Below are 24,578 nucleotides of genomic sequence, written 5' to 3' on the forward strand. Positions count from 1 at the left end.
ATTTTTGTTTCGTTTTTTATATTTTGTGGGTTTTCTACATAGACAGTCTTGGGATCTGCAAATAGAGGCAGTTTTATTTCTTCCTTTCTAATCTGTATGTCTTATTTATTTATCTATTTTTGTCTATTTTTGTTCTAGCACTGCCTAGAACTTCCAGTATGATGTTGAATACTGGTGGCAAGAGAGGACATAATACCTTGTTCTAGATATTAGGGAGAAATCATTTAGTCTTTCCCCATTAAATATGAGGTTAGCTATATGTTTTCTGTAGATACTTTTTATCGCTTTGAGGTGCTTCCCCCCATTCTTAATTTTCTAGGAGTTTTTGTCAAGTTGTTTCCCTGGTTCTTGATATGATGGGTGGTTTTTCTATTGTATCCTAGACATTTTGCTATTATGTTTGGAGACTCTGGAAAGTATTTATTTATTTTTCTTTTAGTGGGCAGTCACCCTATTTAGATTTAGCATGCAAGTTCTGGCCTACTTTGGTGATCTATAGTTCCAAAGACACTCTAATTTTCAGAGCCTTTACAGTGTTATCTTGGTCTTCTTGGTTTATCTGGTACTGCAGGGACTCCCCTGGTCTTTGCCGGTGCTGCTTGAGGGGGCAGAACACGTTTTCCCAAGTTGCTCAGCCTCATGCATCTAGGTGGAAGAAGGGAGTCTCCAGCCCACAAAGATGAAGGAAGCTTCCTGGATAGTGTGCTTGTTAGGTGGGTTCATCCCTGCTGGTCTTCCTGACCATGTGGTGTCTTTAAGTGGTAGAGGGGAGTCTCAGGTCTGGAAGGAGGAGTGCTTTCCTTGGCTGCTTATTGTCAGTGGGGGTCCCAATGGATCCCCTTTGCTGGTGCTGCTGGACTCACCTAGTTTGTCAGTGGGAAGCCACCAATCAGGGTGAGGAAAGAATCTACCTGGGTTGCCTTTTATTGTTAGATTGAGGGTCAAGAAATATCGAGTCATAGTAACCTTCTTTTGGGTGTAGCGGGAAGAGGACTTGAGATGCCCTGCCACCGTGTTAGTTCTCTAGTCCTGAGGTCCCAAACCAGCTCACCTTCATCTTATCATCTTTAAAAATTCTCCACTGGTTGTTCCTTGTGCTGTTTTCAGATGAAGATCAGGGAGAGATGAGTCTACCCCAGCTTATCCCACCAGAAATTGTGATCCCACTCACATTTTCCATCTGAATTCCTGTTGTGATAAATCTAACCTAAGTTCACTTCTTTTGTCCTGCCTTTTCTCTTTTTCTATTTTTTATTACTTTGTGTCCTTCTCTTTCTTGTTCTTCACCTATTTTTTGGTTATCTCTGCTCTTGAGGTCTCAATGTTCTCTCTGGTCATTACATCGTATTCTGAGAGACACTAGAATCCCAATTCTAGTTCTGACTAAAATATTAAAAGCATCCAATCTGCAAAATTAAACATCCCAAATGGGATTCCCACTGAAAAGATTTAAACACCTGCACTAAATCTATTTCACACATTGAAAAATAACAGCTGTACATATATTGTACATTCATTTCCACTGAACAACATCAAAATCTATTTCCAGTTTATTTATCTCTTAATCATAACATTAGTATAATGAATGATGACCTCAAATGTGTTTAAATATAATTTGCATCATTGCTGTGTTACAGAATAGATACTCTTCATCTCAAATGTTTCCAGGTTATTTTGGGGAGAGTTTGTGTCATTGCTACACTTTCCTTGACTTAAAGCCAAGAAACTCAGAAGATATTAAGCATATTCCATAGTACAAAGGACTACACATGTTTTTAAGCAAACTGGCCACAAAATTGTACATGAAAAAATTACATACAATAAAATTTAACAGAATTACAAGTAGGAGAAATAGAAGTACACACAGAAAAGATACATTGTAAATTGCTATTTCGTCCTTTTTGGGACTCATCAGTACAGTGTAGCTAATGCTATAAAACTTGAAAACATTTTGTTTCTAAAACTCAATAGTATATAAACAGTTCTGAAATTTGGTATTGAATGCTTAAAGAGTTCAAGTAATTAATTATTTGTGATTTAATCTGGGATAAAAGCAGAATTTTAAATCCAATAAAGGGTAAAATAAAGAATGGTATTTGTTCATAGGTATAATATCTATTTAGTGCACTGTAATTTAAAACATAAACACTGAGAATTAAAATGTAAAAAGCACTTTGTCAGTGTTTCTATGTTTTAAAATACAGAGTACAAAATAAATATTAGTTTTAGTACTTTCAAATTTTCCTATATATTTGTAACTGGCAGTAATAGAATTTTGAATGTGCTAATAAATTTTTTAAAGGTCACAGGCCAATTGTTATTTTCTCCTTGGTTATTAAAATCGTTTTGCATGGTTCCAGCTAGCATGGTCATTTTTACGGTTCCATGTATGCAAAGAAAGGAAGATCTGTATAGGGAAAGAGGAGTTCACTGATTATACTCTGTGTTCAAAATATAAATGCCATTCAATACCTGTTTAATTTAGAATCATGCTCTTCCAAATCCCTGTATTATACACTCCATGAGAGTTTGCATCTTTACTGTCAACAAATATTATGAATGCATACTAGTAATGTTTTTGGTAGATCAAGCAGTGGAGCAGCAACTGTATATAACAATTTACAATGCATCTTTTCTATTGCTAAAAAGGGCTTGAAATATGTTGGCACTTAGAGGTATGATTTGGCTTGCTACAAATCCATTTCCTGTCTGCGTAGGTCCTGGCACTACTGATCCCATTGTCATTCAGGTAGGCACATTCTCCAGTTCCTTTGATAACACACCTAAAACCAAAAACAAAAATATTAAAAATTCATAGGTCGGACATCTATGTTCATTCCTCCACTATAATCTTCAGCAGCCCCACTCCAGGTTTTTTTAATGTGAATTAAGAGGAAAGTAAAAATTTATCATTAATATAGCTTCTTAGTAACATATAATATTTCTGTATTTAGTTCCTTTTATGTTCTGAAGATCCCTGCTTGAATATCACAAGTTTTCATTCATCTATACCAAACTCTGTTATGTTGTTGATTAGGTACTTAACTAGTGATTGCTGTTGTTGACAAACGAACTGCTGTCATCAGTAGCCTTCAGTGAAGATTATTTTCAGTATTCTCCTGAACTGTTTCATCAATATGTTAAAATAAAACTATTTACTTACTTGCAAAATCCTAAAAGGGCTTACTTAGCTTTGATTGATGGGAGTGATTGAGCCCCTACATTTTATCTGCTCCGATGTAATGACTACAATCAAAATACCCCCACTAAAATGTTCGCAATGCAAGGAACCGTTACTAAGTTCCTTCTTTCTGGAGATAAAACGATACGAGAGATTTCCATATGTTTGCTGGAGACCTTCCTTCTATGAATTGACGCAGCAGCTAGAAGAGTGGACTTAAGAATCTTGTGCATATCAGTTCTTCAGTGGATGTCTAGGATTTTAGAGCCCCTGCCGTGCATCAGCTGTTCTCTCTACACTCTAAATAGGGATTTCAACAAAGTTTAAATCAGTGGATGAAAGTATAAGAACTATGTCAAATATCATCATGTTAAAGATTCCAACTGAAATCAGTAAGCAAAGTTTTTCTAAAGGTACAGCTAATAAATGGAAGAGTATAAAAAAGATTTATATTTCTTCCCTCATAGTGCAGTAGGCTTTCCATGAAATTAAATTTATTGTCTCAGAAACACAACTCACATACATAACCACACATAAACACAGTAGAAGGAAAAGAATTCTCAAAACGTACGAGACGTTATATTCACTGTTGTCTGTCCATTTCCAAACGTGACGTGATGATTCTCTGCTAAGGCCAATCCAGTGGTCAGAAGGGCCTTTGTATCTTTTCAGGAAATTCTGTTATAAAACACGGAAAATGAAAACATGTGTCTCTTTCTCTCATATCACTCTTGAATCTCTCTTCCCTACAGCCTTCTCTTTTTGGATGGCAGCATGGTATAATTGCGAAGCTTAAACTTTGGAGTTAGACTATCCCCCAATTCTCAGCTTAAGTCATTCAATGTCTCTGATCCTAAATTACTTTATTTAAAGTGACCACAATCCCCATTTGACTGGGAAAGTCCCAGATTATGCCTGTTGTTCCAGCATTATATTAATATTGTCACTATCATCCCCAAAATGCCCCAATTTAGATGATAAATTATATGACTACCATATTTCTTTGTACAATGGGAACAATTCATCTAATCTTGCAGGTTAACTACCAGGATTATATGAAAGAATGTATCTAAAATGTCTGACAGGGTTCCAGGCAGAGAATACATCCCCAACAAATGTTATGCACTAATCTGCATCCCATACCCCCGAGTCTGCCTGGAAGGGGATCCTTCCTCATCTTTCAGCTTTAACCCTACACAGCCTCCCTTTCTCAGGGGGCTGAGTATTCAGTAAAGAACATAAACCAAAAACATTTCTTACCAGTTCCTCCAGGTTTTCAAACTGAGCAAGACAAGCTTCTAATGAGGCACAGAAAGTTTGGCTGAATGTCCAATTCCTTGTCTCTTCAGAAAAATAAAAACATTTACTTCCAAACCCAATCCATTGTTTTGGGCAGGCAGCGCACACAGGGAACTCTAGGACTGGTGTCGCCTCTCTCACTAAAAGTTGGACAACCACAATGAATTATAATAAATAAGTTTTCTCATCCTTTTAATCTATTTTTCTACTTACCATCCTGAGGTCAGTTTCGAAGTATGTACGTTAGATTGCTGCTTTCCTAACTCATCACTAAGAGTCTTATCCTAAGCACAATAGTCATCAGTCTTCAAACAGGCACCTGGGCACTTGACTTTCTGAGGGGTACATGGACACTAATGGTTTTAAGGAAGTTAATTTCTACAGCATTTAACTTCCATAGTACAGTAGGACTCTTTTCTAGTATCATAGATTCTTCCTTTCCCACAGCCTCTTTAATAGTAGCCCTTCTTCCTCTTGACAAAAGAAAGGCAAACTCCTTAGCTGTCCTAGATTTTACTATGGTACATTTCTTAGGGGGTACAAAACCTTCCAGTCAACAAAACATAACACAATTCAAATATTGATTTGGGTACCAAAAATACAATGTAGGACTTCCTATAGTTTTCTGTTTTATATGTATTTCTGTTAAATATGTATAAAAAATATTTTGGTCCTTGTTCTAAAACCAGCAAGATTACAGAATGTAGGCTATGGGAAGATTAGACATTTTTGTTTTATAACCTAACCTTTTCCTCTCTTAACATAACATCTTAACATAACATAAGAAAAACTGCATTGCTTCTTGGAAAGTCTTGCGAAAGGCAAAACAAAAACACATTTGGTAAGAAATACGGAACACTAAAGATGACTTTTAGTTCCCCTTATATTTAAAGGAAGCAATTTGTTTACAGCTATTCTCAATCCTTACCCCTAGGGTAAGTCACGGGGTTGAAAGTAGTGAAAGCAAATAGCTAAAAATGTACTATCACTGCTTCTTTTTATATAACTGAACTGTTTTCAGGTATTAAAGTTAATTTTATCAAATAATATCACGAAATATTTACTCCAATTATAATTCTCACCTTATGTTCTCATATAAAATATTTAATATGTTCTTTCTGTTATTAACAAAAAATAAAATTTGATGCTTACTGCTAGACCAATTAAGTTGTTTGTTTTCTTTTTGAAGTGGGGGAGATTAGTAGATTAGACCATCTCTTTCATTATAATCATAGGAAAAATTTCATCATGATGTCTAGCTTTATTAATGGAGTTATCTCTGAGATTTATTCTGGTTTAATTATACCAAAAAACAACTAGTACAGTTAAGTACACTATGTGTAGGCATTTACTGAAGAATTAGCATGCTTTTGTCATACTCCCCAACTAATAACTCATAATTTTAGCTATATGTGACAGACACCACATTATGGAAAACTATTCAGAGCAAGATATAGATTAACACACATTTTATAATTTATTAATAAATATATACATTTACTTTTATTTTGATAATTATCAAAATTTGTAATATATGTCACTTTAAAATATTGAGTATTACTAAAAATCATAATTTTAACTTAATCCAGAAGAAATTATTTTAAGAGAGGTTTATGGTTATACGATTTTTTTATTAAATTTCAATATATATAAATATTTTATGGCAAAAAAATGTAAAAATATATTAAATAACAAAAGATAAATGACTTTTAAGGATACAAAGATATTACATATTATACGGTGATAAAATTCTCAAGTAGAAATACAATATATAAACAAGCATTTGAAGAAGACAAAGCAAAATTTTCCAAGATTAAGAAAGTTTTTGTGCATGTATTTTTTTTAAATGGATAATGGTGGGTATCAAATCACAACAGAATTCAGATTGCAAGAGATACATTTAAAAGAACAATATAACAGATTAATTTTAAAATGCCAACATTTACAATGAGTTGGAAATTACATCATTTGCAACTATTTAAATCTCTGATGAAAAATGTTATATGAAAACACAAAAATTTGCCAGGGCACGTTTAGTTTTCAAAATGTTTAGGTCACATTTAGGAGTTATAGAAACAAACAGCTTTTGAAAATCACTAATATAATCAGAATATACATAATAGTTATATACTAATATGATGTTATTTCTTCCTGAACAGACCTTAGTGTGCCAAGCAATGCTAAGAACCTGTTGTCTCTATAGACAAAGGAATTTTTTTAAGTATATGATTCTCCTATATTTTTGTATATTCTCAATCTGTGTAAGTAGAAGATAAAAACTCAGATCTCACCTGAGTATTTCTTTAACAAAATGGCAGTTCTGATTAGGATATGTCAGGAAGTAGTAGCTCCATAGATGGAACTCCTACACCCACAGCCTTTCTCCTACCAAGGATGGCAATTACATTTTGCAATGGCTCAGAAGAAAATCCTTTGAGTTTTCTTTGACTTTTCTCTTTCTAAAACTTTATATCCAATCTGCTATGAAACACTCTTGACTCAACTTTCAAAATATCCAGAATCTGACCACTCTGCCCCGCCTCCACCATTCTCATCAGGTCGAAGCTGTCATCATCTCTCACCTAGATTTCTACAGAATTGCCGTAATAGTCTCTTTCATTCTACCCTTGTCTTCTAAAAATCTATTCTCAACATAGCAGTCAAAATGATTATTCTACAACGAAAGTCAGATCATGACATTCTCTCCTACAACTTCCCTCTTCCTGATCTTTGCTACTGTACTCAAAGTAAAAGCTAAAGTCTTTAAATGATTAACAAGGCTATTACCTCCCTGCCCCCATCCTATTACACTTCCTTATTCTCACTTTGCTTTAGCTACAGCAGCCTCCTTGTTGTTCCTCAAAAATACCAGGGAGATTTCTCCTTAGGAATCTACTCTACTTGCTCCTCCTTGGCTCTGCTTGTTCTCTCTCCCTGGAAAGCTTTCCCCAGGTAGCCACATGGCTCCTTCATCTCCTTCAAAAGTTTGCCGAAAGGTGATCTTCTCAAGGAGGCTTACTTTGGCCACTATCTGTATACTGAAACCTGCCCCACCCCTACTTTCATTTAGTATAGTATCTGGGTCTTCCTGGTAGAATATGAGTTCCCAGGAGCAGGGATTTTTGTGTGTTTTGTTCGCTAATATACCTCAAGCACTTCACACAGTACCTGGAACTGGTAATGGAGCTCAATAAATATTTATTGATAACATAAATGTGTGGAGAACGTTGTAACGTTTGGAGAACAAGTAACTTACCTGCCAAAGCAACAGACAGCAAAATCACACTTGCAAGTAGGACTATAATAAGGGCGAAGCAACAATAAATCTTGGCAAGGGTTACAGGAAATATTATTTTTAGACATTTTCTTTGAAGAGTTTTACCTATAAAATACAAATGTCATAATTTCAATCTTATGAAGGCCTTAGAAAACAAAACTTAACTTTATCACAGAATCAACCTCTAAGGTCAGCTGTACCTCAACTCCCTTACCTCCAACCACTTTCACAAAAGGTCCTGGTCCAGAAATAATAGGTATGGCCCAAAGAGGGCCAGAGATAAGAGAAACTGAACTTTTGCACCTAGAGAATCTTCTAGTTATTGAAAGAAAAGTTAATGAAAAAGTAAGAAACAAAAGGAGTAGAAATCAGGATGAAAAAGAAAACATACAAACAATCCAGATTTACCTCCATAAATAAGAGATCTGATTAGAAGTACTAAGAGAGGTATGAGAAAATGAATCATGTAATTCATCATATTAACAGAATAAGAGAAGAGAAAGTATATGATCATCTCAATAAATACAGAAAAAGCATGTAAAAATTTAATATTCATGCATGATAACAAATCCCCAAAATTAGGAATTGAATGATTCTTCTTAACCCAATCAAAAAAGTCACCTACAGAAAAAGTACAGCTAGCATTATGCTTAATGGTGCAAGAGTGAATGCTTCAGGAACAAAGGTGAAAGATCAGGAATAAGGCAAGGATGTCTGGTCTCACCACTCCAATTTCACATTTTACTGGAGGTTCTATCAGGGGCAATAAGGCAAGAAAAAGAAACAAAAAGCATTTGGATTGGAAAGAAACAAATGTGCTTATAGAAGTGACGTTAACGCGTACCCCCCCACCCCCAGACATCAATTTAAACAACTATCTGCACACAAAAATACCTTCACAAGAGCCAAGGACTCCAGGCCCTCCCCACACACCTCATCTCAGGGCTGCCTACTCCAGTGGCCCTAGGCAGATCCACCAGCCCCAGGCAGCTTCCACAGCAGGGCTTCCTGTGGGCTCTTGGGAACCCAGGCCTCTGTCTCACCCCTGCACCTGCCAACTTTAACAGTCCCAGCTGGCTCCTGTGACACCAGGTTTCTGGTAGACTCTGGGAATCCAGGCTCCAATATCCATCCCCCAAGACTGGGAAGCCCACAACGAAGAGAAACACTACCCTCACGGGAAAAGGAAAGCCAAATGAGCGCCTGACTTGATTACAGACCCCAGAGCTGGCTTGCTCGAGCACCAGGCTGACTCTTGCAGTCCTAGGTGGCTCCTTGTGGGCTCCCACTAACCCAGAGACCCCTCCTCACCCCAGTGTCTGCCAGTTCCAGTGACCCATGTGAATCCTGTACCATCAGTCTCCTGGCAGGCTCCTGGGAACCTAGGCTTCCTTTCATCCAGGTGCCTGCTGGTTCCAGCAACCCCAGGCAGCTCCTGTGGCTCCCGTGTAGACTCCCATGAATCAAGAAATCAGCTTATCCCAGTGCCTGCCTAATCCAGAGGCCCCAGATATTATCCATGACTCTAGGCAGCTTCCGTGGCAGGGCTACCTCAGGCTCCCGAGAACCCAGGCCCTCATTGCACCAGGCAACTGACAGCTCTAGTGGCTCCAGGCAGCTCCAGCAGACCCAGGGGCCCTGTGAATCCAGGCTTCTAGTGCCTGCTGGCTCCCACAGCCCCAGGCAGTTCCCATGGCACCAGGCTCCAGGAAGGCTCCCATGAAATCAGACCCTAGCTCACCCTGGAACCTGCCGGCTCTAGCGGTCCCAGGCCGGCCCCATGGCTCCAGGCAGCTTCCTCAGGCCCAGGCTCTTGGAGGGCATCTGTGAACTTAGGCTCCTGGCCCACCTGGGTGCCTGCTAGCTCCAGCAGCTTCAGGTGGCTCAGTGGCCACAGAGGGCCCACAGGGAGCCCTCATGGCTCCAGGTAGCTTCCGTAGCTTCAGGGTCCTAACGGGCTCCCATGAACCCAGGCCCCTGATCCACTTGATCACCTGCAGGCTCCCATGGACCCAGGTCGCTCCAGTGGCCCCAGGCTTCTGGTCTGTGGCAACAGACTCCTGGTGGGCTCCCATGAACCCACGTTCCCAGTTCACTCCAGCACTTCACAGATCCTGTGTCACCAGGCAGCTCCCAGTGGGCTCCAGCAAATAGGTGGCCTTAAAAGGCTCCTGGCACATCCCAGCACTAGTTGGCCCCCGTGGCCCTGGGTGACTCCTGTGAACTCAAGCTCCCAATGAACACCCATGAACCTAGGCTCCAGGGGGTAGCTATGACCCAAGGTCCCTGTGGAGCCCAGCACCAGATTAAACACTGCTGCCCCAGGCTTTTGACTATTCTCAGCATCAGGCTGCCCAAGGACTCCAACAGCAAGCCCACCCATGAATAGTACTACACTGCCCACCCAAAATCTCTGGACAGGCTGACTAGTGAAGGGCTTTGCCTTCCAAAGCCCTTCTGTAAGGACTGGATAGGTTCCTACCTCCTCAAATGCAGAAAGCAACACAAGACCACAAGGATTATAAATAATCAAGGAAACATGACACCACCTCCAAAGGAAACTAATAAAATTCCAATGATGGACCTTAAGGAAATGGAGATCTATGAACTGTCTGACAAAGAATTCAGAATAATCCTTTTAAAGAAATTCAGTCAACTACAAGAAAACACAGATAGACAACTAAATGAAATTAGGAAAACAACGTGTGAACAAAATAAGAAGTTCAACAAAGAAATAGAAACCACTAAAATAAATCAAGCAGAAATCTTAGAGTTGAAGATTACAATGATTAAACTGAAGAATTCAATGCAATCAAGTAGACTCGAGCAAGCAGAAGAAAGAACTAGTGAAGTAGAAGACAGATCTTTTGAAATCATACAGTCAGAGGAGCAAAATGAAAAAGATTCATGAAGAAAGCCTATATGAATTATAGGACACCATTAAAAGAAATAATCTATCCATTACTGGACTCCCAGAAGGAGAAGAGAGGGAGAAAGGAAATAGAAAGCTTATTTAAAGAAATAATGGCTGAGAACTTCCCAAATCTGGGGAAAGACTTACATATCTAAGTTCATAAAGCTAACAGATCACCCAAAAATTTCAACCCCAAATGATCTTCTCCAAGACACACAATAATAAAACTGTCTAAAATCAAAGACAGAGAAATTTAAAAGCAGCAAGAGAAAACAAATTTCTCACATATAATGGATCCCCCACAAGGCTATCAGTGTATTTTTCAGCAGAAACCTCCAGACTAGGAGAGACTGGAATGATATATTCAAAGTGGGAGAGGGAGGAACTACTCTGTATCTTGATTGTGATAGTGGTTACATGATTGTATGTGTTTGTCAAAACTCACAGAAATGTACATCAAAAGAATGAATTTTACTGAGTGTAAATTATACTTAAAAAAAGTTCCTACTGACTTTTTTTTAACCACTACATTTCACTCATTTCATGTATATCCCCCTGCATAACAGGGAGCCGCAGTTTAAATTCTAGGCAGAGAAGAAGAACCGTAGGATTGGATTGTCTTAAACAGTATACAATGACAATTGGATTTTGGCTCCATATAAAAATCTCAACTTTCATTCTTTCTTTCTGCATTAAAGCAAAAGTGTCTTAAAAACTCCATATATCATGACTTTCATGACTTTTTCATTGTTAGAAGGGTAAGATGTGAATCTCCCCTGAAATCTCCCCAATAAATCCCCTATTTGCCTGTTTTACTAATCTTCTAAAAGCCTCCTTTTCTCTTCTCCTTTATTTCTCTAAAGCTAGCTCCTGCTACTAACATCCTCCCTTGTATCATGCTCCATTTCTCACTCTGGCTTACTTATTTTTCTTCTACCTTTCTTATAGTGTGTCCTCTTTCAGTCTCCCTCCAAATTCATATGACTCTTATACTATACTCTGAACACAATAACCTACAAATTTCTAGTTGAAAAATGGTATTAGGAATTATCTCTTAGAAGAACAAAGATATTAACCATATTACTAGTCTAATTTTAATTTTTAGTTTCATAATCCAAAATATTTACAAAATATATTTTGTAATATTTTATATTTTGTAAATATTTTAATTTATAAAACCGTTGGCATTTCAAAACAGGTTTCATAATTGCAATGTGTAACATTCTGATTGGGCAGTGTTAACAAGTGTAACTTTCAGATTGGTTGAATAGTTTCAGCTTTGTAAGCACTTGGCTTAGCTGGTAAACATTAACATTTAAAAACTTTTCTTTTCATTAAATATAAACACTGTTTTTCAGAGATCCAATATCCAGTTCTGCAAATTAAAAATAAAATTCAGAGAGAGAGAAGAAGAAAAGAAGAAAAAGAATGAAATACATGCTTTTTAAAAAGCAGAAAATAAGAGGTTCAGAAAAAGATATCCTTTCTGCTGGACTAAGTACAAACATGCATCCAGTATGTTCTTCTTCTTTCTTATCAAATTTGTTATAACCAAAAATGCTAAGGGATTTGCTGGTGGTTTGGTTCAGCCTCCCACTCCCACCATGACCCATCACATCTGTTTTTAAATTACAAAGGATCTATACACCAAAAGTCCCAGTTTTTTCAGGCAACTTTTGTTAGTATATGTATTACAAAATTGTTGGAGTCTGGGTTTGTCACCACTCTGGGATATAAATGAGCTGTTATTTAAAATCATAATGTGACTTGCCACAGTGCAAGTTGCCAGGGACCTGTGAAAAATATTAGAACTACCAATACAAACACAAAGAACATTTTCCCCTTATCCTCTTGTAATCTAATTCACTGTTCATTTCTCCTGCCCCAGAAATGCTTAAGTAACACACACAGTAATATAATAACTAACGTAACAATTATACACCTATCCTCCCACCCACCTCTAGTCCCTCAAAACATATCTCCCTCTGTGGAGATTGACTGTGAAGTGCTAACACTCCTGAAATGCAGTTTCCAACATGCTTCAGTTGAAGAAAAGCTACCCTCCTCCCTTTCAGTTTTTTTAAATTTCACCAGTTTTACCTTACCAGATCCTCCTTTCTCCATGTCATCTCTGAAAATAAGGTCTGCCTGCAGTATTTTCAGTGAAGCCTCCGCCATTCTGCTGCTTAGCAGAATGACAAATCCTCTGTACTATTTGAAACAAACATACCAGAAGCAGGAACTGGAAAGCGAAAGCAATTGTGAATTTGTATTCTTGCCGAATCTTCTTTGTAAAAGCCAGCCGCTCCATGATTAAATGAATGCTTTCCTAAAATGAGATTCACTCGGTATAAGTGGATTGTAGAAATATGTCAGACCATTAATATTTCCTAAGCCTCAACCATGTACAAAGGACAAGTCTCTGACCCTGAGAGAAAGCACACTCCAGAAAAATATAGAGAATATCATGTAAAGTTAAGTGGGCTATAAATAAAATAAGTGAAGCTGATAAATGTTTTAGAATTTTAAAATACAAAGTGTTTTTAACTTAGAAAGATCAACTCCGCAGACTTCTGTCCCCTGTCAAAATAGAATAACAGGGACCAGATTTATTCTTCTGCCTTAATCAACTAAAAAAGAAAAAAAAAGATAAAATATATGAAAAAATCCTTTTCAAGACACTGGCCATCACACAATGAAGGGCAGTGATCTTCTGGAAAAAAAAAATTGGTGATCTTTACAATTGCTTCAGCTTACTGCTCAGAGAGTTTTGTAGGCGTAGATTAAGAAGTAGAAATCCGAGCAAATGCCAATAGATTCAGTGAGAGGAGTAAGCAAACCTCAGAGTATCAGAAAGGAGAAAGATGTACAGAGAGAGAACTTGAGATCTACAGAGTGCCCCTTTGAGTATTCAGTAGTACGTATACGAGGAAACTACCAGAAGATGGAGGAGAAAAACATGAGATGATTAGAGGACACAGTATCCAGAGTTCCCATCCAGATGGGAATAGTGCATGTTCAGAACCAGCCAGACTGGAAAACCTCATCATTTATGGGGCATTTCATGAGTACTCAGAACATCTTGCCTCAGTAGTGGGGAACGACTAGCCATAGACTAAATGGTGGCCTGGTTCCCTCCAATAAATTGTGAGATAATAGAACATATATACGTATATATATCTTCCTTTGGTTCCTGGCACAGACTCCTCAAACCCTTGTAAATTCCTAAGTGATAAGAGCACTAGGAGTATCTTTTGTTCTACTGAGGTGATCTGAGTGGGCTCCTGAACAAGGGCTAGTCACCAGAAAGACCAGGCCTGGGTGTGGCATGGAAAGGCAGAAAATGAATTGCTTCTGCTGGGCCCCCGGCTGGCGCCGCCGTCCTGGGCGCTGGCACTGGCTGCGGGGTGTGGCCGCTTCCTCCAGAACTGGACTGGGCAGGAGGTTGAGACCTGGCAGCCGCGGAGCCGGGGCCTGGCGGAGTTCCGCAGACGGTGAGCGGGTCAGGGACTGAAGAACTCTGACGCCACTGGGAGGGCGCGGGCCTGGCGAGCAGCAGAGAGGTCTGCAGCCCCGAGACCCCTGTGTCCGCACTTCTCTGCTCCCTCTCTGGAGCTCCTAGTTAAGGTAGTTTTTATAATCAAACATTTACCCTTGGGGGAAACTAACTAAAGGTTATAAGGGTTTCTCTGTTATTTCTTAAAATTTCATGTGAATCTGATACCAAACCAAGTGGGCTTGCCTCCTGGTGAGTGAAATAAGACTCTACCCCAGCAGAAGTTGTCTCATAAAGTATATTTACAGCAAATAGGAGGCGATGAGGAATCGTGTCCAAAGTCATGACTTCCCGGACAAAGGAAAGCAAGGACTTTTATTTGGTTGGGAATGAATATTCAAAAGCGAGAGGCGGGTATTCGCTTGCACAGGCTCAGTTGGAGAACATGCTTCCACATAATAAGGCCTAAGCTCCTCCCCCAGAGATCTTTGCATTAAAAATAAGGCAAAGGTCGCAGGCGTGGGTCTTGTGGCGAGGCTTGGTCAGTTTCAGGGTGGCTGCTGGTTTTTATCCATCTGTCCATCTACCCTTGCTGAAGGGTAAATATAATTTTAAAGATGTTTATTTTATAACACAGCACAGCTTACAAAGCAGTGGTTCCCAACTTTGTGTATCAGAATCAGCTGTGGGATAAACAAACAGCAGCAGCAGGGGCGGCCTCGTGGCTGTGCCCTGACAACAGAGGTTGTGAAGGAGAAGGTCAGGGGTAGGACCATGAGCAAGCGCAACTGACAACCTTTTCTTGAAGACACCGGGTTAGAGGTAACAATAGTACACTGACCATCCAAATTATAGCAGCTGGTAAAGCAAACAAAACTTTACCTTTACAGGAGTAAACAAAGGCAGCGCAAAATATAAAGCAGCCATATGTATCCTATATATATACATATCTTAAAAGACGACAGTGTTTAACAAAGTGAAACAATAATGACTCGTTGGCACATATGGAAATTAGTCTGCTACTTTCCCACTGAAACTGGGAGACAGGGGAACTATCTTTCTTTTTGATTATATTTCAAAGGGATGGCTTACAGGTCCTTGAGAAAGACATTCCTGGGTTGTAAAACTGGCAAGAGTCTGGGAGATTTACATCTCAGAGGCGCAGAAAGAATTTACAATGGCTAGGGTTCTAAATTAAATGCTCTAAGTGTTGTAGGTAGGTAGGTAAGTCAGACATGAGCAGGGGGTGGGATAAAAGCTGACAAAGCCACAAAAGAAGAAACCTCCTCGGATGGCCTGCCCTCAACACCCACAACGTCCTGTTTTGCAGCGCTTTTGCACGGAGCTGTCTTTCACCTTCTGCGCCCTGACTTCACCCTCATTTTGCTTAACCATAATAATTTTACATTGAGGTTTTAGCCCCCTTGCGGGGGATAGAAGCCATGACAGTTCCACGAAAGACCATCTAAGGAGAAAAACTCCCCCTCCCGACGTGGAGGAGGGGACAACAAGCTAATGGGTAGAATCCCTTAAAACTCCCTTCTTTTCTCCTCCTCACAAATGAACTATATATTATATAAAAACCTATATAATCCACAAGCCACCCAAACCTCAGCGCAGACGCTCACCTCGAGCCTGCCCGCTCCCTCTCTTGGAATGTACTTTCGCCTTGCAAATAAATCCCTTCTTGCTTTGAGCTCATCTTTGTGTGTTGGATCACAAATTCTTTGCAAACAAGAACCTGGAAAAACCAGCCAGCCGACCCGGTAACATAAGGAAAGAGAGATCAGGGGCCCATAGTCAGGAGGAAATCTGTCTAAAGTTTATACAAGCTGAGGGAGACATTAAGGCCGGCCAGGTCATCATATTTTATATATATATATATATATAAATCTTGTTCAGAGATACCTTGATATTCACTCACCCTCTGAATTTCTAGCAGAAGACCTAATAAAATATTTTATTTAAATTTGCAAAGTCTAGACAATATGGATTACGTTTTGTGTTGCAAACAGTTAACAGACACGTACCAAAGCAACCCAATAAATATTGTTTTAATCCACTTAAATTTAACCAGAGTACTTCACCAGGAGCAGAGCTACCTTTTAAAGTACTATGGCCAGCCTTAGGCAAAACTGTGAGGTAGGCAAAATTTTGTGTTAGTTCTTTTTTCTCTATATAATTTGATGTTTCTAGTACTCTAACGGCAACAAGTGGTACTGTAGGTTGCAGAAAGAACTCAGGTTTTGGAGTTAGGAACCAGAAGTTTAGTCTTGCTCTTTACTCACCTATAAAGTTAAGAAAATAATACCTGGATAACACAGGTATTGATACATCAAATGAAATAATGTGGATTTAAGCATTATTAAATTAATGCTTTATGTTATGTCAGAAAGTTACCATAACTTTCTGACTTCAGTACATATACAGAAGTTTTAAGAATAAAAAAGAAAGATGTTGCAGCGCCCTCTGGTGGGAACTGTTAGCAAATTAACTCATACAGATAAAAAGTACACGGGCTTTTAGAGCAGTTACAAAAGAAGTTTCATTCTAGCAATCACTACTCCATTTCTTTATGTACAAATACTCTCAAATGTGCAGACAAACATCCAGTGCAAACTCTTAATGAGCAGCACCAATGTGCGTCTTCTGTCCGCCCCACCCTCTCCCCAACACAGGCAGCCAGGGGCATGTTGGAACGAAAACTTGAAAATAACTGATCAGGGAGCTGTGTCATTACAGCGGTTCCAAAAGTGTAATGCATCTATGAATCTCCCTGGAGATCTTGCTAAACTGCAGATTCAAATTCACTGAGTCTAGGGTGGGCCCCAAGGTTCTGCATTTCTAACTATCTCCCAGGTAAGGCTTAAGCTACTGGTGGTGGGACCTTCCAGCAACTTCCAGCCCTGGCATGTAATCAGAAACACTCACTTCCAGGTTAGTAAAAGGGGCAGGTTCCCACAGTCCTTAGAAGAGTCCTCTCCCAGAGCAGGAGGTAGGGGAGGGGAGTTATCAGGGGAAGTTTGCTTTGGGTAAGGAAGGGGGTGCCACACAACTTAAAGAGGGAAACCAGCCCCCAAGAGAAAGCAGCTCTTGTTTTCAGGTCCCATCACCCTCCCCCACCCCCCACCCTAACTACTCAAAACTCAGGCACAAGAAGGGATGCAGATCACTTACCTGGGGTGGATTTAAGAATCTCTACTCAGATTTCTTCAAAGCCCAAGGAATATTTCTTCCTAAAACTCCACTTCTTCTGAGCCTGGTATTGGTGAAAGGGCGAGGGAGCAACTTAGTGGCTTTGAAAGTGACTGAGACAGACCTGGGAAGTGACTAATTTGGAAAAGAGTTTTTTTAGAAAAGTGAGTTAGGTGAGGAAGGACGGTTAGCAGCTCAGGGTTCATCCCTCCCTCCTGGGAGGTATATCTGGGAGGCGGGTAAAGGGAAACTCACTTGAAGAGTAGGTAGAGGGAATTAAGAGTTCATGGGATGGTGTTCATGGGGTAATATCTGTGCGGAACAGGTCACATGAGAAGGCAGGAATTTTAGTGTCCAGGATAATATGTCCACTTTACTACCTACCTCCAAATCATACAGACAAAAATCAAGTTGTTGACTGCTCTGATGTGGCCTTATGCCCTGTGATAAGGTTTAGTGCTTCTTGTGTAAAACTGAAAATAAGAACCCCTTCCAGGTCAAAAGTCTTACATATAGAATAATGATTTTCCTTTGTACTTCACAAATTACTTAAAGTAAATAATAGCACTTTTTTAAATAATACTTTTTTGAATGACTAAAGAATGCTGTATATAGTTTGTATGCATAACTTATTCTTTATTTTTATAGTGACTATCTAACATAGACAGGGTAGGCAACATATATTGAGCCTACCATGGAGTGAGCCTACCACCAGCCAGAGGCTCTGTTAAACCTGTTTCATATGTTGTCTCAGTCTCCACAAAGCACCATTATCTCCACATTGTACTGATTAAGAAACAAGTTTGAAAGGGTTATATATCTTATCCAAGGCAACAAAATAAGTAAATGGGAAAGCTAGGACTTGAATCCATATCTTGATTCTAGAGTTGACACAAACTGATAGCCGGAGGACCCAATATATTTCAACTACTAACTGAAACCTAAGATTCAAGCATAGTTCTGTGGGTCTGACTCCAAAGCTATGCTCACTTTTTTGCCGTGGGCTGGCTTAGTACATTCGAACCAAAAGTATGTATGAGTTTGCCCTGGAAAAAAAAGGACTAAGGAACTAGAGTAAAATACAAAAATAAGTAAATACAATGTTCACCTATCAAATTAGCTAATAAATTAGAGAGACAAAGAGAAAATATTTGGGGGTGTCAAGGATAGGTGAGGCTTGGCACTTTTATGCATAATTGGCATGAAATTAAATTGACACAACCTTTCTGGAAAGCAATTGGTAAGACGTCAAGAATCTTAAAAATTTTCAGACCGTTAGACCCAAATATAAACAATATGGACAAAGATCCCTTTCTCCTTATTTGTTTCATAGATACCACATAGATTATGTTATTTGTATGGTTAAAATTGCTGTCATTGAGCATACACTCTGAAGTATTAAAGATTATATTGCTCTAGAGTCTGAAAGGTTCTCTGGGAGTGTTAGTAGTATTAGTTCTGTTTACAAATATATTCTGGTTTTCGTCTTTCCAGGGGCATGGTAGGATTACACTTCTCTGCCTCCTTGAACTCAGTCATGGCCATATGACTTGTTTCAGTCAATGAAATGTGGGCAATGTATGTTACTGTTGGAAGTTTTAAACCCAAGCGTAATTTGCCACATATTCTTTCCCCCTACCATAGTAGACAGCAGCATCCTCGATGGTACCTTCTCTGTGCCCTTGGTTCCTGGAGTGAGGTAGATGCAAAGCAGAACTTCCAGTTAACTCTTAATGGACATGAAGCATGAGAAAAAAATAAATATTGGAAGTGGAGATTATTAGTTGCTACCAGGTTTAACAGTTGAAAGGCTTCTATTTCTCACTTATCAAAGAGATAAACATCTCAACTAAGACAGCATTTATTTCTCAAGTTCTGAAAATATCTGATGTGGTTTCAAGATCTATGAGAAAATTCTAACAATATTTACAGTGAGGGCATGTTTTCATAAGACCTAAAATATGCGAAAAATGTCTAAATTTAGCCTGACTTGCAGTTCTATGAAACCACAGAGTCACAGCATAATTTAGACTGTTTTGACTGATAGAGGGAGTTTTTAGGTCAGTGTTATAGACTATTCTGACTATGAAAGTAGATAATATTTAATTTTGCAAATTCTATTCTGTTCAATTAATGAACATCAAAACATCATTAAGAATATAGTATATCTGCCAACCATTATTTTAGGCAACAGTGTATATATAGTTGAATAAACTTGATTCCTATCCTCAACAATCTTATGAGAGATGTAGATATGTACCCTCTAAGATGGTCTGGAATTGTCCTAGCATCCTGGTATTCATACCATTGTGTAATATTGTCCCCTTGTCGGCTAAAATCATGAATGTCACTTTTGAGATTAGGTTAAAGGAGACTGTGTCTTCTGTCTTGTTCTCTCTCTCTCTCTCAATCTCTCTCTCAACCTCTCTCTCTCTCTCTGATTCTTAGGGCTGCCGTAACAAATTACCACAAACTAGGCAGCTTAAAACAACAGAAATTTATTTTCTCACAGTTCTGGAGGACAAAATTCTGAAATCAAGTTATTAGGAAGGTTATGCTCTCTTGAAGGATCTAGAAGAGAATCTGTTCCATGCCTTTCTCTTAAATTCTGGGGTCACCAGGAATCCTTGGCATTCCTTGGCTTATACCTGCATAACTGCAATCTCTGCCTCAGTCATCACATGGTGTTCTTCCCTCTGTGTCTGTGTCAGTGTCCCAATTTCCCTCTTCTTATAAGGACACCAGTCATAGTGGATGAAGGGCCCACCTTACTCTAGTATGACCTCATCTTAATGAATTATATCTACAATAACCTCATTCCTGAATGACATCATATTCTGAGGTACTGGGGATTAGGAATTCAAATATCTTTTTGAGGGACACGATTCAACCCATAATACTATAAGAGCCCTCTCTCTAGGAAAAGCAAGCTGCCATGTTGTGAATAGCCCCATGGAGTGTCCCACTGGCAAAGAAGTGATGTGCCTGGCCCCTTGAGGCCAGCTGACTTCCATATGAGTGGGCCTGGCACCAGATCCTTTTCCAGTCAACCTTGATATCACTAACCCTGGTCAACACCTTGATTACAGACTTGTAAAAGATCCTGAGTCAGAGGCACCCAACTACTCTGTGCCTAGATTCCTGAGCCATAGAAACTGAGATAATAAATTTTTTGTTTTCATTATGCTGTGGTTGGGGTAATTTGTTACACAGCAATAGATAATTATTACATATTTTAGTAGGTAGCAAGGATGTGTTGCCACAACAAATATCTAAAAATGTGGGAGTAGTTTTGGAACTGGGAATAGACGGATACTGGAAGGATTTTTGAGGAGCGTGTTAGAGAATGCCCAAATTCCCTGGAACATATTTTTAGTAGAAATCCAGACTTTGTGGATGCTATTAGTGAGGGCTTAAAAGAAAGTAAAGAATACGTTATTGTTGGACCTGCTTATATTCTAAGACTTTCTCCAACCCTGTGTGGGTATACCTGCTCCATACTTCTTGCTCTCTCTTTTGGCAGAATTTTTAAGCTTGTATATCTTTTCTCAATCTTACAACACACCAAGACAGCTGTTGGTACCTTTCTTTTCTTTTCCTGAAGGTAATGCTACGGCTCAAGCTGAAGGCAGCTAGTAAAGTTTGGAGGAGCTGACTGCTATTTCAAATGTGAAAACAGTAATGCAAAACTCCAATGGACATGAAGAATCAAAGACATATGACATCAGCAAAAGTTTATAGTAATCCTTTAATAACCAAACCCAAAGACACAGCAATTTACCAGATAAAGAATTCAAAATACCCTTTTTTGTTTTTTGAGAAAGATTGGCCCTGCAGTAACATCTGTTGCCAATCTTCCTCTTTTTCTTTTTTTTCTCCCCAAAGCCCCAGCACGTAGTTGTATATCCTAGTTGTAGGTTCTTCTAGTTCTTCTATGTGGGACGCCACCTCAGCATGACTTGATGAGTGGTGAGTAGGTCTGCACTCAGGATCCAACCCAGTGAACCCTGGGCCGCCAAAGCAGAACACGTGACCTCAACTGCTACACCATCAGGCTGGCCCCTCAAAATAGTTATTTTGAGGAAATTCAACGAGCTGCAAGAAAACACAGAAAGACAATTCAGTGAAAGTAAGAAAACAATACATGAACAAAACTAGAAATTTAGCAAAGAGATAGAAATCATAAAAAAGAATGAAACGGAATTTCTGGAGCTGAAGAATTCAATGAATAAAATGAAGAATACAATATAGAGCATCAATAGCAGAACAGACAGACAGAAGACAGAATCAGTGAGTTAGAGGTTAGGAACTTTGAAATAAACTAGTCATAAGAGAGCAAAGCAAAAATAATATAAAGGAGCAAAGAGAGCCTACATGATCTATGGGAAACCACCAAAAGAACCAATATCAATCATTAGAGTTCCAGAAGGGGAAGAGAGGAGAGGCTTATTTGAAGCATTAATGGCTGAGAACTTTCCAAACCTGGGGAGAGATTTGGACATCCACATTCATGAAGATAATAGATAACCCCATTATTTCAATTCAAAGTCATCTTCTCCAAGACACATAATGAAACTGTCAAAAATCAAAAACAAAGAGAATCCTAAAAGCAGAAAGGAATAAAAAATAAAAGACTGAAACCTACAAAGAAACCTCCGTTAGGTTATCAGCAGATTTCTCAGCATAAACCTTACATGTCAGGATAGAGTGGAGTAATACATTCAAAGTGTTGAAAAAGAAAAATTGCCAGCCAAGAATACTCAATCTGGCAAAATTATCCTTCAGAAATGGATAAATAAAGACTTTCTCAGACAAACAAAAGCTAAGTGAGTTCAACACTAGACTTGCCTCAGAAGAAATGCTGAAAGAAATTCTTCAAGCTGAAATGAAAAGATGCTAATTAGTAACATGAAAATGTACTAAAATATACAACACACTGATAAGTCAAATATATAATTAGATTCAAAAAACTCTAATTCTGTAATATGATGGTGTGTTAACCACTTAACTATATTATGACGGCTAAAGGGAAAAAGTATTAAAATTAACTATAGCTACAATAATTACTTAGCAAATACAAAATATAAAAAGAGGTAAATTGTGACATTAGAAACATAAAAGGGAGGCTAAAACATACGATTTTTGTATGCAATCTAAGTTGCTATCATCATAAAATTGACTATTTTTCTGCAAGATGTTTTATGTAAGCCTCGTGGCAACCACAAAGCAAAAATCTATAGTAGATTCACAAAAGATAAAGAGAAGGAAATCAGAGCATAACACAATGGAAAACTACCAATTCACAAAGGTAGGCAGCAAGAGAGAGAAACAAAGGACAATGGAGTTACAAAACAGCCAGAAATCAACTCATAAGATGACATTACTAAGTCCTTACATATCAATAATTACTTTAAAGGTAAATGGATTGAAATTCTCCAATCAAAAGGCGCAGAGTGGCTGGATGGGTGAAAAATAGAACCCAATTGTATGCTGCCTACAAACACTCCCTTTCACTTTAAGGACACAAACTCAAAGTGAAAGGATGGAAAAAGATATGCCATTAAAGTATAAACCAAAAGAAAGAAGAGGTAGCTACACTTATACCGGAAAATAGACTTTAAGCCAAAAACATTAACAGGAGACAAAGAAGGTCATTATATAATGAAAAAGGGGTCAACTCCTCAAGAAGATCTAACAATTATAAATGTATACGCACCCAACATAGGAACACCTAAATATATTACGCAAGTACTAACAGATCTGAAGGGGGAAATAGACAACAATACAATAATAGTAGGGAACTTCAGTACCTCACTTTCAGCAATGCATAGATCATCCAGACAGAAAATCAACAAGGAAACGTTGGACTTGGACCATACATCAGACCAAGTGGACCTAACAGACGCTTATAGAGCATTCTATCCAACAGCAGCAGAACACACATTATCAAGTGCACACAGGGCATTCTCCAGCGTAGATCAGATAACAGGACACAAAACAAGTCTCAGCAAATTTAAGAAGATTGAAAACTTACCAAGTATCTTTTATGACCACAATAGTATGAAAATAGAAATCAACAGCCTGAGGAAAGCTGAAAAAATTGCAAATGTGGAATTAAACAACACACTCCTAAACAACGAATGGGTCAAAAAAGAAATCAAAAGAGAAATTTTAAAAACCTTGACACAAATTAAAATGAAAACACAACACACAAAAATCAATGGTATGCTGCAAAAACAGTTCTTAGAGGGAAGTTTATAGTGATAGATGCACATATTAAGAAAAAAGAAAGATCTTAAATAAACAACGTAACTTTATATCTCAAGGAACTAGAAAAAAAGAACAAACTAAGGCCAAGGTTAGAAAAGGAAGAAAATAACCAAGATGAGAGTGGAAATAAATGAAATAGAGGCCATAAGAACAATAGAAAAGATAAAGAAACATAATAGCTGTTTTTTAAAAGATAAAGCAGACAATCCTTTAGCTAGATTAACCAAAAAAAAGAGAGAAGATTCAATAAATAAAATCAGAAATGAAAAAGAAGACATTACCACTGAAACCACAGAAATATAAGAATCATAAGAGAATACTATGAATATACCAGCAAATTGGATAACCGAAAAGAAATGGATAAATTCCTAGAAACATACACACTACCAAGACTTAATCACAAAGAAATAGAAAATCTGGACAGACTAATGGTGAATGAAGTGATTATATCAGTAATCAAAAACCTCCCAACACAGAAAAGCCCAGGACCAAATGGTTTCTCTGGTGAATTCTACCAAACATTTAAAGAAGATTTAATGTCAATCCTTCTCAAATTCTTCTAAATAATTGAAGAGGAGGGAACATTCTCAATCTCATTTCATGAGGTCAGCAATACCCTGATATCAAAGCCAGAAAAGGACACTACAAGAAAACTGTTGACCAATATTCCTGATGAATATAGATGCAAAAATTATCAACCAAATATTAGCAAACTGAATTCCACAGTACATTCAAAGGATCATACACCATTATCAAGCAGGATTTATCCCTGAGATGCAAGGATGGCTCAACATATGCAAATCAATAAATATGATACAGCACATTAATAGAATGAAAGGTAGATATCATATGATCGTCTCACTAGATGGAGAAAAAGCAGCTGACAAAATATAACATTCTTTCATGATCAAAACCCTTAACAAATTGGCTATAGAAGGAAGATATC

The 24,578-nt window shown here is 38.3% G+C and overlaps 1 protein-coding gene across 1 annotated transcript; it reads right to left on the reverse strand.

Moving 5' to 3' along the window:
- Positions 1 to 1,532: 1,532 nt before the first annotated feature.
- LOC131416359 (C-type lectin domain family 2 member H-like) lies at positions 1,533 to 13,022 on the reverse strand. The gene is made up of 5 exons (XM_058558834.1): positions 12,777 to 13,022; positions 7,737 to 7,862; positions 4,442 to 4,620; positions 3,753 to 3,859; positions 1,533 to 2,783 (listed from the first exon to the last, which is right to left on the reverse strand). Exons 1-5 carry the CDS (start codon positions 12,847 to 12,849, stop codon positions 2,642 to 2,644), a joined length of 627 nt encoding a protein of 208 aa, XP_058414817.1. The 5' UTR covers positions 12,850 to 13,022; the 3' UTR covers positions 1,533 to 2,641.
- Positions 13,023 to 24,578: the final 11,556 nt, after the last annotated feature.

Source organism: Diceros bicornis, chromosome 17 (assembly GCF_020826845.1).
Source record: "Diceros bicornis minor isolate mBicDic1 chromosome 17, mDicBic1.mat.cur, whole genome shotgun sequence".
NCBI lineage: Eukaryota > Metazoa > Chordata > Mammalia > Perissodactyla > Rhinocerotidae > Diceros > Diceros bicornis.

Coding starts and splice junctions, on each gene's coding strand:
- LOC131416359 (XM_058558834.1), bottom strand. CDS start 12,849: ATGGCGGAGGCTTCACTGAAAATACTGCAGGCAGACCTTATTTTCAGA. Junction 7,863..12,776: donor CATGGAGAAAGGAGGATCTG/GTAAGGTAAAAC, acceptor TGTATTTTATAG/GTAAAACTCTTCAAAGAAAA. Junction 3,860..4,441: donor TTGAAAACCTGGAGGAACTG/GTAAGAAATGTT, acceptor GTTTTATAACAG/AATTTCCTGAAAAGATACAA.